The following is a 16,275-nucleotide window of genomic DNA, read 5'->3' on the forward strand; positions in this document are numbered from 1 at the left end:
ATTAGATTGCTGAATATCCCCAAGCAGTGCTTTGATCTGCAAGCAGGCTGCCTAGCCCAGCGGCAGCGCTGTAGGACTCTCAGAGAACCTGTTTGCTTTGGGCCTCTGGCCCAGATTAATGTGGCTCTTGTGTCCCTGCAGCTCGGACTGGGTGGAGATCATCGAGCCCCGCTCCCAGGAGCGGATGTATGTGAACCTGACCACTGGGGAGTGCAGCTGGGAGCCCCCTCCCAACCTGAAGGTGCGCCAGTCAGACCAGAAGCAGTGGTGGGAGCTCTTCGACCAGAACAACAACCGCTTCTACTACTACAATGCCATCACACGGCAGACGGTGTGGCACCGGCCCCAGGGCTGTGACATTGTGCCCTTGGCACAGCTCCAGGCCATGAAGGGCAGCTCCCAGCCTGACTGCTGTGGCCGGCAGCACCGAGGCAGCACTGGCAGCGGTGGCAGAAGCACCCCTGTCCAAATGGCCCTCCTGCAGGAGATGGAGAAGGGCAAGTGGGATGGTGCGGTGGAGAAGAGGAAAGATCCTGCCAGGTAGGGGGAGAGCTACAGCCTTCTCTGTTTATATCTAATGGGTGACTTCAGCTGCCAGGCAGGCCCTGTCAGGCAGGTTGGGAACTGTGCTTCCCCAGGGGGATGCTGTGCTGCCCCAAGACGGTGCAACGCTGGGGCAAAGTACTGCCAGGCCCCCAATCACTGCCATGTGCCCTCCTCTTCTCGGGGTACAGCTGTCTGCTTTCACCACTGCCTGAAGGTCCCCAGCTTGGACGAGGCCATCTTTGTGCGAGACATCATAAAAATACACATCAGAAGGTAATCATCACTCTGGGTGCTAAACAGAAGGAGAGGGGACAGGCAGGAGTGTTGTGCAGTGATGAGAACTCTCTCAAAAACTTACAGCAGGGTTTGTTGGGATGGCATAGCTCCTGTGCAAGGGGTCAGGCTGCTGTGGGGTGTGGGTGAGCCCATCTGGTCTGGCTCCTTCCTTTCCCACCTGCTTGGCTGCTGATAGGTTCTTGCAACTTCAGCCAGGGCAGGAGGTGGGGCTGCAGGAACAGAGCTCCTGGGCACAGTTATTTGGTTACATCAAGCCTGAAATAAAAGACCAATAACAGGATGCTATTTTGTTTGACTAAGAGATTTTTTTTACACTCAAACTAGTCTGACAGCAATTGGGGATTTTTTAGTGTATTGAAACCATGACTTCAGCTGCACAAAAGCATCCCTTCCCCAGTCTCTGTTGGGTTGGCCCCTCTTGGGTTGGCCTGGGATAGTGTCTGGGGCTGCTCTGCCTCCCTCCTGCCCTGTCTGGGCATCATCCTGCCCTGGAGGATGTGGTACTGGCAGCTGGGGGGGCCATGCAGCAAGCAAAGTTGGGTTATACTGAGAACTGACCTGAGGGCTAGAGCAGTGCTTGGGGGAGCCTGACTCTCCTGCCATCTGTGCTGGGATGCCTTGTCCTGGTTCTGGGCAGTGCAGCAGCAAGTGCTAGCATCTTGGTTTTTGGATCAAGGCTGCCTCTCTGTGTGCCTGGTGCAGGCAAGGATAGAAAAAAAATCCCAAGTTAATGAGAACCACATAGGTTTCCATAGGCAGTTCTGGAAAGTATATGCACCCTGAAGTGAGGCTTATCACATGTCTGCTTATCAGTGTCTGCTGCTCCCTACAAGGCACTCCTGTATTCAATGCAGATCTTAATGACTGCGAGACACCAGTGATGCACATGAAGTGCAACAGAAAGAGCCCAACACTTTACTGGTGCTTATGATGCTCCCCGTGCCTCCTGCCCCAGAAGCAGCCCCTCTTAGCTTCATACCCATCCAGAGAATGATCCCTGCCCTGCCAGGAGAAATCCAGTAAGCAATGTCTTAAGCTGTACCTGAGTAGCTCCCAGTTCCCTCAGGTCACCCCTGTGACCACAGCTGAGCCACAGGCTCATGGGATTTGCCATGAGACAGGTGACTTCCCTTCCTTGTCCATCTACAGCTTGGCACTCTGAGGCAGCCAGGATGGGCACCACCAAAACTGCATTTCATGTTTCCAGAGGAGTGAGTGTAAGAGCCCTGATAGGGTGTAAGATATCCTGAGCCTCACAGAGTCCAAAGTAGTCTTGACTGTGCTGGTTTTAACACCAGCTGGAATTAAACTCCAAATAAGCCACTCCCCTTTCCCTCGCTGTTTCTGGTAAGGGAGACAAAAGCAGAGGCTAAGGGTTGCAATAACAATTTACTGAAAGCACAAAGCAGTGGAATAAGACAGGCACAATAACAACAGCAACGTTAATAGCAATAGTATACAAAAAGTGGAGGTGTTTTGCCCACAGAAAGTTGTTCACCACTGGGAACAATATTGAGATGGCAGATGCCCCTTGTCAGCTACATCTGCATGACTTCCCCAGACAGAGGCAGTGTGGCAGCCATTCGTGTGCTGCCCATGTGGCCACTGGGAACAAAGGCATGATGGTGGGAGAACTTCTGTGACTAATGTTTACCACCCCCACCCAGAAACTGCAAAAACCAGTGACAACAAATCCCCAGAAAGCTGGATCGTCCGAGTAGGGTCACGTGCAGCTGTCAGTGGGCTCAGTTCCACACAGGTGCCTGTGCCACCATTTCTACCACTCCGCTGTGCTAGAGGTCAACCCCGCAGGTCACTGCTGCTTTTTTGTCCCACTGCTCAGCTGCGCTGCTTTCGGCTGGGTTTGGCTGGGCTGGCAGGCCTCCTTTCTGCTTGGCTTGACAGGCTCAGTGGAGCTGGGGTCACTCCCGCTGCTGGATGGTTCCCTGCCAGTGGCCTCCCTGCCAGCGCTGGTGGTTCAGCACTGCGATCAATTTGCGTTTTCACCGCTGTTCCTTTCAACACTGAATCCTGTAGTCGTGTACCGAGAAAACGGGAGGGGAACCGAGGGGAACCAGCAGGGGAGCAAAGGGACCAAGTCCCGCAGGGGTCCAGTCCCTCCGCTGGAGAGAGAGGCAAAATGGCACACTTCGGATGGGGTGCCTGGCCTTCCCTGCTGAAACCACAGCCCCAGCCATGATGTGCATGGTATAGAGTAACAGCAGCACTAAGCTCTGGCCCTTTCTGCAACCAGGACACTGACTCAGTTTCTCAGGAGGGAACATGGCCTCCTCTACCTTCGTATGGGGAGTTGCTGTGCCGCAAGGAAAAAGCGATGCCATTTATGACCCATCCCTCAGTTCTCCAGCCCTCTTGGTAGGGAAGAACCCACACAGGTCCCCTCCTATAGAGGGAAGGGGGGTGATGCAACATGGGCAGGGGTTTGCTATATCTTTCCTTGCCAGCCAGGGCAGCATCACCATCACTGCTGATTCTCCTGCAAGGAAGGGAAATGGGAAGGAGTCCTCCCTTGTTCCATGCCTAGCTCAGGTTTCTGCAGCAATCTTGGGGCACCTTGAGCCTGCAATGAATTGAAGGGCAACTGCTGAGAAAGGCATGAGTGGCAGCTTGCTTGGGAGCTAACAGGCTGCTTGGATATGTAAGGCTCTGGCAGATTACAAGGCTCATACCAGTAAGCTGACAGTATTTGTCTGGGAAATGTGCTTTCTTGGAAGCAGGAGACTGGGCACTGTTTCCTTGCACGTCTGTCATGTGTCTTCTGCTGTGTAAGCAAGGGTTGTGTATCTGGTTATGGTGCAGAATTTGATTTCCCTACCTGAGTGTGACACCCAAGGAAAGATTTCTTGCCTTTTGCTATCTTGTAACATGGGGAGCACAGAGCTGAGCTGGAAGCAAATGCTCTCAAGTGGGATCTAATGCCATTGCTGGGGTGTCTGGTATGCTAACAGCATAAGCACACTGAACTTTTCAGCTCTGTTGTCTGTGTTGTTCTCTAAAGACAACCTCAAGCATGTCCTCCTCTGCTCGGAGAGATACAGCTGCGTAAACAGAGGGTGAACACATTGAGTGCTGCTGGTAGCATTTGACATCTTTATAGCTACCTGCACCCAAGACGGTTTTGCTTTTGTCTCTTAATGCCAGCACAAAAAATAGTGTTTTTCTTTCCTTCATGTTTGTCATCCTGTGATAGATGGAGAGGCCAGCAGAGGGGCCTCCTGCAAGCCCATGCCACAAAGATCTGGGGGAAGGGATTTCATCCTTTTTTTAGTTACACTTCATGGTCGAGGTTTTTATTCTTTTAGTAAACTGGTTTTTACCACCTTTCCTCTCTTGTGCCTTCTATCAGCACTGCCACTGTGTCCCCTGCCACATCTTAGTGCTGCCAAACCCTCAGCAGCCTCGAGAAGAACAGAGAAGCTCCCCAAAGCTTGCTGCGTGTCCCCTCTGTCTCCATGCCCATGGTACCCCTCCCTCACTGCCCCACAGCTTGCTGCTGCTCTTCCAGCTCTCGCAGTGGCTTGGAGCAGCCTTCTCTAGACATCGGCCTTTGGCCTCCCCCTGCAGTGCAGGAGGGTCAACCCCCGAGGGAAATGGCAGCTTCTTGCAGCAGGGTGAGACACTGTTGCCATTGACCATCTCTGGAGCCTCCTGGGGAAGCTCCTCTGCCCATGCTCTTGTTCCCCTGTTGTTTTTCAGCTGTGCTTCCTGGGGCTGCCGGGCCCAGTGCTGACTCTGCTTCTCCCTTGCTGGAGAAGGACAGCAAGCAGCGCTTGCCTCACAGCTCCAGACCCTTCCTGAGCTCTTGCAATCCTATTAGGAAGCAAGATGAACTCTCTTCAGGGTAAGTGATGGCCAAATTATCCTTTCACACACTGAAAAGCTCTGCAGAAGACGGACATGTTCCCTTGGGGACTGTGAGACCAGCCTCGGGCTGAATGCAGCATTTTGGAAGTGTCCTCTGAGCCACTGCAGCCATGCTGAAGTTTGCTGGAACTCCAAGGTAATGGGTGAGAAACGGCTTGGCAGAGAGCCAAGGCCTAAAGAAGGCAGTCTTGCTGGAAGTGGAGCCTGTGCACTGGTCTGCAGCATTTCAGCACACTGCAGGACTGTGAGGACTGTGAGGAGTCAGGACTGTGAGGAGGCTCTGCTGTCCCCAGCCCCTTTCCTCCTCTTCCTCTGTTTCTCCCAGGGTCGGCACTGGGAGTTTCAGAGTGCTGTTTCTGAGGTTCTCTTTGCAATAACAGGATTTCTTAAAATCCTCCACAAGCCACCTTCCCTAGGAACATCCTGTCCCCCAGAAGAGGAAGGTGGGGGTCCTTTCTGTGTGGGCAGCAGGTTGTGCTGCCTATCCCCTCCTCACCCACCTTTCCCATGGCTCAGCATCCTTGACTGGGAAGGAGCAGGGGCTTGGTCTTACAGTGCCAGGAATATGTGCTGGAAGAGGAGTGAGAGGGAATGTGTGATGAGAAGGTGGCTGTAAGAATACCTCTGCCTCTTCCAAGTCTGGTTTGTCTTGTCATGGGCTCATGTCTCTCAAGGCACAATGTAAGTAATGCCGCTATGAAGTTTTCATAATCAAGCAAGAAAGACCATCAGAATCCCTAATACAGGTTTGTTTCCTTCTTGTGCAGTTGGCCTTGGGGTAGGATATGCAAACACAATGTTCTTTGCACATGTCTGCAGAATTTTTGGTTTGGGCAGGTTGTATCCCTGCCTCCAGTGTGGAATTGGGGGCAGAGCAGCAGTGCTGCTGGAATACAAACATCCCTCTTCACTCACCTTTGTCACAGCACCAGGAAAACAACTACTAGAAGAGGCAGAGCTAAGGTGCAGGGCCTTTTCTCCAGGCTTCTGGGAGGGAGAAAAACAAACAGTGGCGATCTGGAGCCTGAGAAGAGCTGCTGGATATGCTGAGCCTGCTGGAGCTGGGTGCAGGCTGGGAAAACCAGTGCCAAGTTGAGGCCTTTATATTGGAACTGCTTGAAAGCATTCCTCACAGGAACAGTCCCAGGGGATTCATCAGGGTCTCTGCTGCTGGTGGCTGAAGAGCTTGGCTGAGAGGCTGCATTGGGACACTTCTCTACCATTGGCTTTGCTTTTTGTCATGGCTTTCACCATTCAGAAGGACAAGACTGAATCTTTCTCCATACTGGGAAGTCCCTGTTATCCTCTGCTTGGTCTTTCCAGCAGCCTGAGGATGGAGTTGCAGGAAGCTGTATCCAGACATGGCCCCAAGGGATCGTTCATGGCTGTGGAAATGGTCTTTTCAAGAGAGCCTTGTCTTTTCTGTGATGGTGCTTCTTTGCTCTCATCTCTTGCAGCCAGGGAGGCTGGAGATGTCATGATGTGTCCACGATGAAACTGAGAGGCGAGGTGGGGTACAGCATGCATTTAGAAGTTTCCTTTCTCCATCACGTTCCTGGGTAGGGGAGCATGGTGGCCCTCAGTGACATGGGAGTGGCACAGCTTCCTGGTTTCCTCTGGCCCCTGCAGGGCACCTAGGTGCTTGGCCTCTTACCAGTGTCCACAGCTGTGGCAATCCCACGTGTTTGTGCTTTTCCTCAAAAAGAAGCCGTGTCAGTGGGTGCCCTTGGTGCTGGGCTCTGCCGGCTCCAGGGGTTCGCAGCGGTCTGGGGCAGGCTGGGTCCCAGTGTGTGCTTTGACCTAGGCCTGAAGGAGGGAACATGTTGGGGCACAGACTGCAAGTGCCAAAATCCTGCAGTGGGGAGGCTTGCTCTTTGTTCGTTGCCTTGCTGTGGCTGTCTGTCCAGCTTGTCTTGCTGTCCTGCTGTCCTGCCAGCTGGGCTCAGGGCAGGGGCAGAGAGAGCCCTGTGCCAGTGCAGAGCTCCTGCCGCTCTCCATCTTGTCCCACCCATGTGGCCAAGTCTGTGCTAAAGGCCCAGCACATCTTCCTGTCCTGGGCAGGCCCAAGGTGAGGGATGGCTTCCTTGCACCCTGGTGGAGGGACTCTAGGCAGTGAGCAGCTGTTGTGCTTTGGAATGCCTTTTGCCCTCCAGCTGACAGGGGCTCACAGGTAGGCAGCTTGCCTCTGCAGGAGGCCATGAGCACAGTATCCTCTTTTCTTTTTCAGATCAAATCCCTCATCACTTATCTGAGGACTAAAATCTGGGCTGTACTCTTTCTCACAGATGCAGGGGCAGAGGTTGTTGCCAGTTGAGGTCCCACAGGGCCCTAAAGTTATAATGCCATGCTGGAGCAGGAACCCATCTCTGGTGGGCAAGTTGGTGGTGCTCTGCAGGTGCCCAGGCCCACACCTGAGCAGGGACCAACTGGAGCACTGCCCAGTGCTGCTGTGTGGGTGTGAATTGGGACAGATGGGGCAGGAGGTGGTGCCAGTGCCTGCTGTGTGGACAGGGAGGGGCTCTTCCCTGTGGCTCAGAACTGAGAGAGGAGGTGGCAGAGCTTCCTGCTGCTCCGAATCCCTGGGGGTTTGATTTCCTGATGCCAGACAGTACCAGCACATGATGAGCCTGCATGGGGGGCACAAGTCTGGCCGTGCTGTGCCTGGCTGAGGCAGGTCTGCCAGGCTTTGGCCAAGTGGATGGTTCAGCTGTGCCAAGCTGGCTGGGCCTGCAATGCTGTGAGTCAGGGAGAGGAGAAACTTCAGGAGGTGGATTGTGGGATGTGGGGATCCAGCACCTTTCCACAGAGCACAGGGTTATTTTCTAGCCCTGCCGTAGTTGGAGGTCTTGTAAGGCAGGGGGACACATCTACAGCTCAGGGCTATCGCTTTGCTACCCTGCAACCCTACAGATCCAGATGCAGTGATGCTCTGGCTGTAGGGTTGAGCTAAAATATGTCCCAGTCACACACTTGTGGCCTGCCTGCTGAGTTGGGAGCCTGTGCATGGCTCTGGCCTGCTTGCTCTTTGCCAGTCTCTTCTGTGCCATGAAACGAGCCATTGGTACAGCCATGGGGGTGTCAGAAATCCTCATTTAAAAGTCTACCAATTGTTGCTGTTCTGGTTTTTCCTGTTATTCCAGGTACTCTTCGAGGAAGAGCCAGGTTTTCAGCAGAGCTTGGGATTGAGACTGGGGCTTGGCCATGCACAGGAGAGATGCACTGTTGCAAGGGGCATCAGGATGCAAAGAGCAGGCCCTGTGTCCCCCAGGGAGGGATACCTGTGGAGCTGGGTGTCCTCATGAACGCCATCCTCAGCCTGCTGTTATTGCTGGTGGTTCCCTGTGTGCGTCCTCACCTGGCACTGTTGGTGCCCAACCCCTGCCTTAGGAAGAAGCATGTGGAGGACAAGCCACTGAGGGCTAACAGGAGTGGGAGAGCAGGGGTTGTGCTTGATGGTGGTTTGGGCAGATGTAGAGAGGCCTATCCCAAATTCGTCAGTGTTTCCCAAGCTGCTCTTGGCATAGGGCTCAGGTCAGCACTAGGCTGCAATGCTGTGAACAGAAGGAAGGTGGAGGCTGGGACACAGGTCTTCCTCATGGCAGTGGCATCACCATCCTGAAGTAGTGTCATGAGCTCCCTTAAAATAAAGTCCTCTGTGCCTCAGTAGGAGATACTTAGGAGGTCCCAGAGCAAGAGGGGACCCCAGGGTACAAAGCAGAGGATGGCAGTCCTTTCTCAACCTTCTCTGGTCACACCTGGGTAGTTGCACAAGAGAGCTACATGGACTCTGTTGCGGGAAGGGAGCCAGCCCTTCAAAGGCAAGTGTGATCAGAGTGTGGTGAGGCCTTTGGACCCTGGCCAGGGGTCAGGCACTGCACCCATAGCAGGGCAGTGCCAGCCTCGCCCATGCCACTCCCAGTGCCGTTGTGTTGAGGTGGGATTCACAGTGACGCATTGCCAACAGAGAGCATGTTTTGCCAAAAATACAGTAAGCAGTGGATGGGGAAGGAGCGTGCCACCTCCTTAGGAGGGCAGTGGCTGGGAAAAGATCTGAGACATTAGGTGTGGGGACAGAGGATGTGGGCAGGGTGACCAGAGTGGAGCAGGTGTAATAGAATGCACATGGTGATGTGGGGCAGGTGTGTCCTGTTGGGCTGCAGTGTGGGGAGAGCAGGGGGTGTGCAGATGTACTGGCAGGATAACCATGGGGGAAGGACAGGCAGAACACCCCAGGGAAACCGTGCTGAAGGAGGAGGCTGGGACCTGGCCAGGTGAAAGGGCTCTGGAGAGCAGGAGCAGAGAGCAAGAGGGCTGGGGTGTCCAGATATCTTGGGGTTTGGCAGAAATAGATAGGAGGGCCAAACATTGGTGGGAGGCATCTCTGGACATGCAGCAGAGGTGGGTGTGTCTGCCAGCACAGAGGCCATAGGGGACAGGTCAGCAGTGTAGAGTGGGGAGCAAGGTCAAGGTGCAAACAGAGCAAAATAGCTCTTGAAGGTGTTAGGGGAACATCTCCTGTCTCAGATGCGACACATACAGTATGCCCTCAGGTCTTGCCCAGTGATGGCTGGTAGCAGATACCTGGAGGTAGGGCACAATACAGGGTCAGATTCAAGTGAACCTTCCTGGGGACTGTGATGCCTTGGAAAACCTGGAAGCTCAGCTGGTTTAATATCCTTTCCATTCCCCTTTCCTCAGAGCTCACAAACACAGGCTGGCTGTGGCCACAGCCTGACAGCAGGTTGTTGTTGTTGTTGTTGTTACACTGTGGAATGTACCCTGGGAACTGGTGTGTTGCAGCAGGCACGTTGGGTTGTGGTGGATCCTGAGTACCACCACGGGTCAGAGGATATTCCCAGCAGAGGAGGGTTTCACAGCCATGAGAGCTGAGCAGAGCCAGTCGGTGTGGCCAAGGGAACCAGATCTGAGAGCATCTGGACAAAATTGGGTGGGGGCTTGGCAGGTTGTGTTGCAATGTAAGCTGTGAGCAGAGGACAGCCACTGCCATATACCTCCCATAGACCTCATAGGTTTTTCCAAAAGAGAAATACACATCTGGAAACTTTAATTTAAAAAATAGCATGATCTGGAAGGACTGTCATCATAGTTGGATAATCTGAAGGCAGGTACTTGGGATTATTTTCCAATTTAATGCTTGACTGTTCCAGAATAACTTGCTGGTGTTCAGCTGGTTGTTCTGGGTGCCATGCTATCTGCTGAGCCTTGAGAAGCACAAGTTGTGTCCTATATCAGTACTGCTGATACCAGACAGATTATTATATTATTATATAGTATCATGAACTTGTTTCATCTCGTTGTTCTGCTCTTTGTGACTTAGAAATTTTTTATGTGTGTAACAACAGTGTTTTTCTGTTTCAGCAAGGGGGATCTCCAGGAAAAAATAACTTGCTGATATAACTGGTTGGGGAATCTTCAGGCACTTTGAGACTAACAATTTGGTATTTGGGTAGACACAGAAGGTACTTCAGTAAAGATAATTCTTCAATAATTGTGTGTACTTATATCTTTCTTCTTTTAGGGAGACTCCTACCCACTGGCAGCCTCTGCCAGGCACAAAAGCAGCCATGTTGGTCAAAGTGAACAGTTTGAGGCAGATACAGAGCTTTTCAAACAGTTCACTTCAGCTGCAGGATGCTCCAAAGTCCAGCAGCCCAAAATCTCTTCCCAAGCCAGCTATATGTGCTCAGCCTCAATCCACGTCCCAGAGCCCTGGAGCCACAAAGCAAATGCCTGCTGGAGAAACGAAGCAGTCTATGCAGATCAAAAAGACAGAGAGTGGTGGGTTTTGCCTGGTGCTGATGAATGGTCCTACTTCTCAAACACCTCCAAGGAGCCGGACAGGAACCCCCCAACCTGCATCCCCCACGTATGCCTCTCCTGCGCCTATATACGATGAACCATCTTTAGAGTCACCAATTTATGACGAGCCACCAGTAGATATGGACACTGAAAGCATTGGTGTGAGTGGGATGTCTCCACCGAGGTCACCAAGCAATAGCTTAAAAAAGCAGCTGCAACCAACCAAATTATTGCAGCATCCCAGTATGCAACAACAACAAGCTGCAAAGAAGCATGCAAGAAATCCCTCTTCCACTGAATACAGCCCAGCTGGCAGAGAATACATAAAACATATGGTCAATGTTGACCAATCTGCCAAACTCTCCCACTCTTCTGCTGCAACAACTGATGCCTCCACTAAACTGCCTGGTCAGCTTGCTTCAAAGGACAGCTTCAAGCAGTCTTGGAGGATCTTGGAAGCCAATGTCCTCAAGAACATGGAACTCCACCACAGTCGGCAAAACAGCCTGCAGACTCAGGAGTACCCAACCGGTATAAGCCATCAGGATTCTGGTTATTCAACTGGCCCCTCTCCAAGCTTGAGAAAAAGGAAAGGAAGGAGGCAAGGAACAGGTCAAGCAAGACCGGGCTCTGTGGGCAGCAGCAGTGAGCTCACAGCTCTGAATGATAAAGTGATCGCTGAGATGCGTGCTGTGGTGGGCAGGTCAGCAGCTTGCAGGGGAAGCAAAGCCAGCCTGGATGCTGAGAGCCTGGAGAGCAGTGTCCCAGCAGACAGCAGCAAGGTCAGGTTTCAGTCTGACCCCTTGAAAAAATGCATCAGCCGGAGCTCCAGGGATGATGTCTCAGCCAGCAACAGGTCTCTGTACAGACAGGACCTGGAGATTAGGGAAGGCTTTCCCAGCAGTGTGGCTGCTCCACAGGACACAATGAGGCAGAAGAGAACTTTTGAGAAAATAGATTCTTTAGAAAAGAACGTGACCAGCCAGACAAGCTTGGCTTCATCGGGTGCTACACGCCACTCCTCACAGGTACCTCCCCATCCGTGCCATGTTAATTTTTTTTTTTGCTAGACTTTGCTGGACTCATGCAGAGCCTGCTCCTGGGGGGATTTAGTTCCAGGGGTGTGCTCCAGGCAAAACACGTCTGTTCCTGCAGAATAGCAGACAGGTCACAAAGCTTCACAGCTTTGTAGGTGGAAACCCTATTTCAGGCCAGTGGTTTGAGAGGAGAGAGAATTGTGGGGTGGGGCTCATGTCCAGCAAGCCCTCAGCAATGTGGGTAGCTCTGCTCTGTTATTTGGGTAAATGTGCTTGCCTGAGCATGTTACTGTCACTCATGTCTTTATGGGTAACCCTCCTTGACTATTCCAGATTGCTCCAGCAGACCTATGAGGTGTAACTTTTCTTTGAAAGCCAGGCTGACACCTCTCCACTCTGTCAGATTTGTCTGTATGTGTTCTCTTTATTGCCGTTTTGGATCAATAAGTGCCTTGCTTTCATCTGAAACTGTTTGGAAAACTGGTATCATGTTCCCACATTTCCCATTTTTCAGGCACAGAGACACATCAAGTTTACATGACTTACATGTTACTTCAGTTACTTCCATGTTAGTTCAGCAATTTCATTTCACAGCCTCTTTGGACTTGGTAGGAAACTGCTCTCCAGTCTGCTGGCTGTGTTACACCTTGTTGCATTGACAGGGGGAGCTGAAACTTGATGTCTTGATTATGCACAAGAGATGGTGGGTTGGGAATAGGCTGTGAATGGCCTTGAAAGTGAAGAAAAATAATTCATATGTGGTAATATGGAGAAGCGGAAGATGTAAGGAGATGGATGTTGTGGTAAAGGCAAAAAGAGTCTAAAAAAAGTATTCACAGAAATACTCAGAGTCCAAGTAAGGAGGGGAGGAAGTTGCAGAAAATATGGCAGCAAAATTGCTGCCTCACCTAAAAATGGCATCAAGGGGCTTGAGTGAGCAATGATGTCCTGTGCTGGGCTTGCATGATAGAGAGGAAAATCGGGAGACAAGGAAACTCATCACTGGAGGAGGGTGGGCAGAAGTTCTGGGACAGGCTAAGCAGAAGTGGCTGTGTACTGTCAATACAAATATAACAGCCAGGGAGTTGTGTGAAAGAGATGTGAGAGAGAAACCTCAGAGAGAGCAGAGGAGAGAATCTGAAGCCTCATGAACCTTGAGAGAGTATGAGGAGGTGACTTCTCAGAAGGAACATGTGGAAGGAGCAGATGGGGTGATAGGACGAAAACCAGCTCCAGGCGGAGAAGGTGGTTTGAAGGAGACCGAGGATGTGCAGATGGCAGAGAACTGCAGGCAGGGATTTTTATTCAGTGTGTTGAGTGAATTCAGAGAGGGTGAGAAGGTAGAGGAGTAACTCAAGGGATAAAAAGAACAAAGTAAAAAAAACAGGAGAAATTATTGTGCCCCAGACTGGCAATAAGAGGTGGAATGTGATGTGTGCTAATCCCATCATCCACATGCAGGGACATGTGGGATGTGAGATAGGGAAAGCTTAGACTGCAGAAGCCTCTGTCAAGAATTCAGGAGTTCCTCTATACTAACAAGGAAACACTGACTTGCTCTAAACTTCTACGAACTAATGTGTATTTTGGGGTTAACTGTAGATCAGTGTCCCCCCTTCCTCCTGTGCTCCTGGAGCTCCATAGGAGCTGAGGGGTGAGGAGTGCAGAGACACTTGGTTCCTCAGTGTGTGCTTGGTGCCACAGAGTTGTGCTGCTGCTCTGAAAATCAGCTCAGCTCCTGCCTGGGCTGTCCCTGTGAACTCTGTGACAGCTGGGACACTCAGCCCTGTTGCTCCATGTCCCAGCACTTCCGTTAGGAACAGCATTAGCGTGTGGCTGTGCCAGCCAGGCTCTTGCACAACTGCAAGAGTAGTCCACCAATTCTACACCAAGTCATGTTTGCACAGACTCACCACTGTGCAGTTGCTGGTAGCTTCCGCTCTCACTGTGGATAATTTTCCTAGCTGGATAAGGAGTCACCTAAGCTGCTTTTAACATGTCTGTTCTCCTTTGCAGCCCGAGACCATAGAGTTGGAGCCCAAGCAGGAGGGCAGCAGCCAGCGTGGTGGCTGTGTGGGATGCCATTTCCCTTACAGCACTCTACGGAAGCCCATCTCCCAGAGCAGCATGGCAGACTGGGCTTCCAAAAACCTGAACATGCACACGCAGGGCATCTTCCGCCGAAGGATCTCCATCTCCAACATGCTGTCCTGGAATGGCGGCTCCATCAAAAAGCCAATGCTCATCACCAGCAACCGCACCATCAAAAAAGAGGCGTGTGAGATGTTCAAACTGGTGCAGAGCTACATGGGAGATCGTCAGACTCGCATGGACCGCAATCACGTGGCATTGGTCACGGTCACCAAGTGCTGGAGCATGCAAGGGTTACGGGATGAGCTCTACATACAGCTGATCCGGCAGACAACAGATAACATGTGCTACCGAAGCCTGGCATGGGGCTGGGAACTGATGGCCATCAGTCTGGCCTTTTTCTCCCCATCACCGAAATTTCAGTCTTACCTGGAAGGTTACATTTATCGCCACCTTGACAGTGATGAAAACAGTAAGTGTCTCATGCACCCCCTCTGTACGCAACAGCATCTTGGTGGGTTGTGCCACGTAGTCAGGGTTGTCTGGGTTTTAAAAGTACAGGTAGTCCCCCGCTAGTGCTGTGGGCTCTGTCAGGGAGAGCACAGTGTGTTGGCTGTGTTCACCTTTCCTTGGTGGGAGGAAGCTGCCACCAGCTTGTGTCTGGCAAAGAAACGCGAGCCGCAGACTGTGCTCGCCTCACCCATCAGCACTGAAATGGGCTGATATCAACCCACCAAAGGCAGAGCTCTTCTGGGTTCTCTGATGACTTAATTTACTTCTAAGTTCCATGAAGCAGGCAAAAAAAAAAAAAAGGATTGTTAATATTTAACTTTTAGGGGAGCCATTGCAAACACTGAAAGCAGACCTTGGCTGTTCAGGGATCCTGAAGAATGCAGGCTTTTAGCGTGAAGAGATGCAATTTATCTGTCTTTCAGAAGTCTGGGGACCAACCCAGATTATATTCTGTTATTACCCCAATTTTAAATTGCTATAGCATCCTGTGGAGGAGGGGAAAAAAAAAGAAAAAAAAGCCAAGTGCCAGCCTGGAGAGTATTAACTGGTATTTATTGGCTGATTTGTCACAATTTCAGCCACACTCACTGTGTCTTGTCCAATCTCAGGCCAGAAACCAGAGCACCTATTTTCCACTTGATCTCTGGGGACTTCAAGCTGTGTTTGAAGCCCCCCAAGTCTCCAGGGTGGCTACACAAGTTCTGCCTCAGCACCCCCTGCCACTGCTCGTGAGTGTGGCAGCAGAGGTCGGACCAAGGGGCGAGTACTACACTGGCGATATTTGCCTTCTGGTTTTGTGATTGTAGCCTTAATGTGGGTTTCCTTCCCTGAGCTGCCAGGTGTGCAGCACTGGTTTGGGTTTTATGAAGATCCTAAACCCTTGTCACTTCTGTCCAAAACCATTCCCTCCAGCTGTGCTTGGCCCAGAATGCAGGCAGCAAGGAGGAGTACTCTGAGCTATTGAGAAGATGGTTCTTTTGCTGGTATTTAGGCAGCAAGTTTATTTAGGTATGAACTTTTCAACTGTTTGGCCATTTGGAGAAGCTGAGTGATGTTTTGGGCCCCTCATTCAGATTCATTGGGAGCTGGCTGTGGGTTAGGCAGGACCTTTCCCCAGGCAGAGCTTCTTGTGCTGGAGTCAATCTGGCTGCCACATCTAAGGGCAGTTCTGGGCTTTGGTATTTTAGTATACCCCATTATTAATCCAGACCCTCTTCTGAATTTTCAGTTGCCCAGCGCATCAAGGAGCTTGTGGATCTGAAAAACAAGAAGATCACAAAATCCAGGAAAAAGAGGAAACAAAACACAGAGGATGAAGGTAAGGAGAGGCACAGGGAGCCAAGAGAGGTCTGCACTGACTGCAGACAGGCAGCAATGCTGAGCTTTGCTGAAAATCAGACCATTTCTTTAAGAACAAAGACATGGATTTGGGAAAATTTATCTGGTGGGGGGCTGGTGTGCAAGGTTAGACCACAGCATGGATCAGCAGTGCGGGTGGGCCGCATTTTGGACAGGTGGGGGCCCTTTCAGTCACAGTTGTGTGAGTTGTGTGAGGGATTTTAATTTGGATGTAGACCTGGGGCTGTAATTCAACTGATCTGTGCATGCCACGGAGTTTCCTAGGGCATATTCTGGTGCTAGAAGCCATATGAACCAGTGTGTTGACAAGAACTCGTCTCAGTTGTATTAATGGATTTTGTAAATCTGCCTAACCTGAGGCTCTTCAGGGAGGGTGCTGGTACCTGGCAAAGGACACTACCTTTTTTTCTCTCCAGAACTGGCTTCCCTTGCCTACACTTTCTGAGCACTGCAGCCCAGGGCTTGCCCTAGCATCTGTGCGGAGTGAACAAGAGCTCATGCATTCTTCTGGACTCAGTTCAACTGCTGGCTGCAGTAGAGCACTTTATCTGGCTAAAGTCTTGCTAGACAAAGTCCATCCAATATTTTTTATATTGCTTTCAGGAAACTTGAGTTAACCCTGTGAATTCCTCTCAGGCAGCAGTTTATATCGAGTGGTTTCAGTGTTCTTAATCTATGTGTAGTGGTTTGGTCCAAAATACTCATTACTGTTTATCTGCTGTGAGAT

The 16,275-nt window shown here is 51.3% G+C and overlaps 1 protein-coding gene across 2 annotated transcripts in view; it reads left to right on the plus strand.

The window, feature by feature from the left end:
* LOC116452347 (rho GTPase-activating protein 39-like) overlaps positions 1–16,275 on the plus strand; it is a 58,522-nt gene that overhangs the window by 29,102 nt on the left and 13,145 nt on the right. For both annotated transcript variants that reach the window (XM_032126738.1, XM_032126737.1), the window contains exons 2-5: positions 142–540; positions 10,268–11,576; positions 13,602–14,148; positions 15,418–15,507. In XM_032126738.1, coding sequence (XP_031982629.1) covers positions 142–540; positions 10,268–11,576; positions 13,602–14,148; positions 15,418–15,507 — 2,345 coding nt within the window. The remainder of the gene's footprint in view (positions 1–141; positions 541–10,267; positions 11,577–13,601; positions 14,149–15,417; positions 15,508–16,275) is intronic.

Source organism: Corvus moneduloides, chromosome 17 (assembly GCF_009650955.1).
Source record: "Corvus moneduloides isolate bCorMon1 chromosome 17, bCorMon1.pri, whole genome shotgun sequence".
Lineage (NCBI taxonomy): Eukaryota > Metazoa > Chordata > Aves > Passeriformes > Corvidae > Corvus > Corvus moneduloides.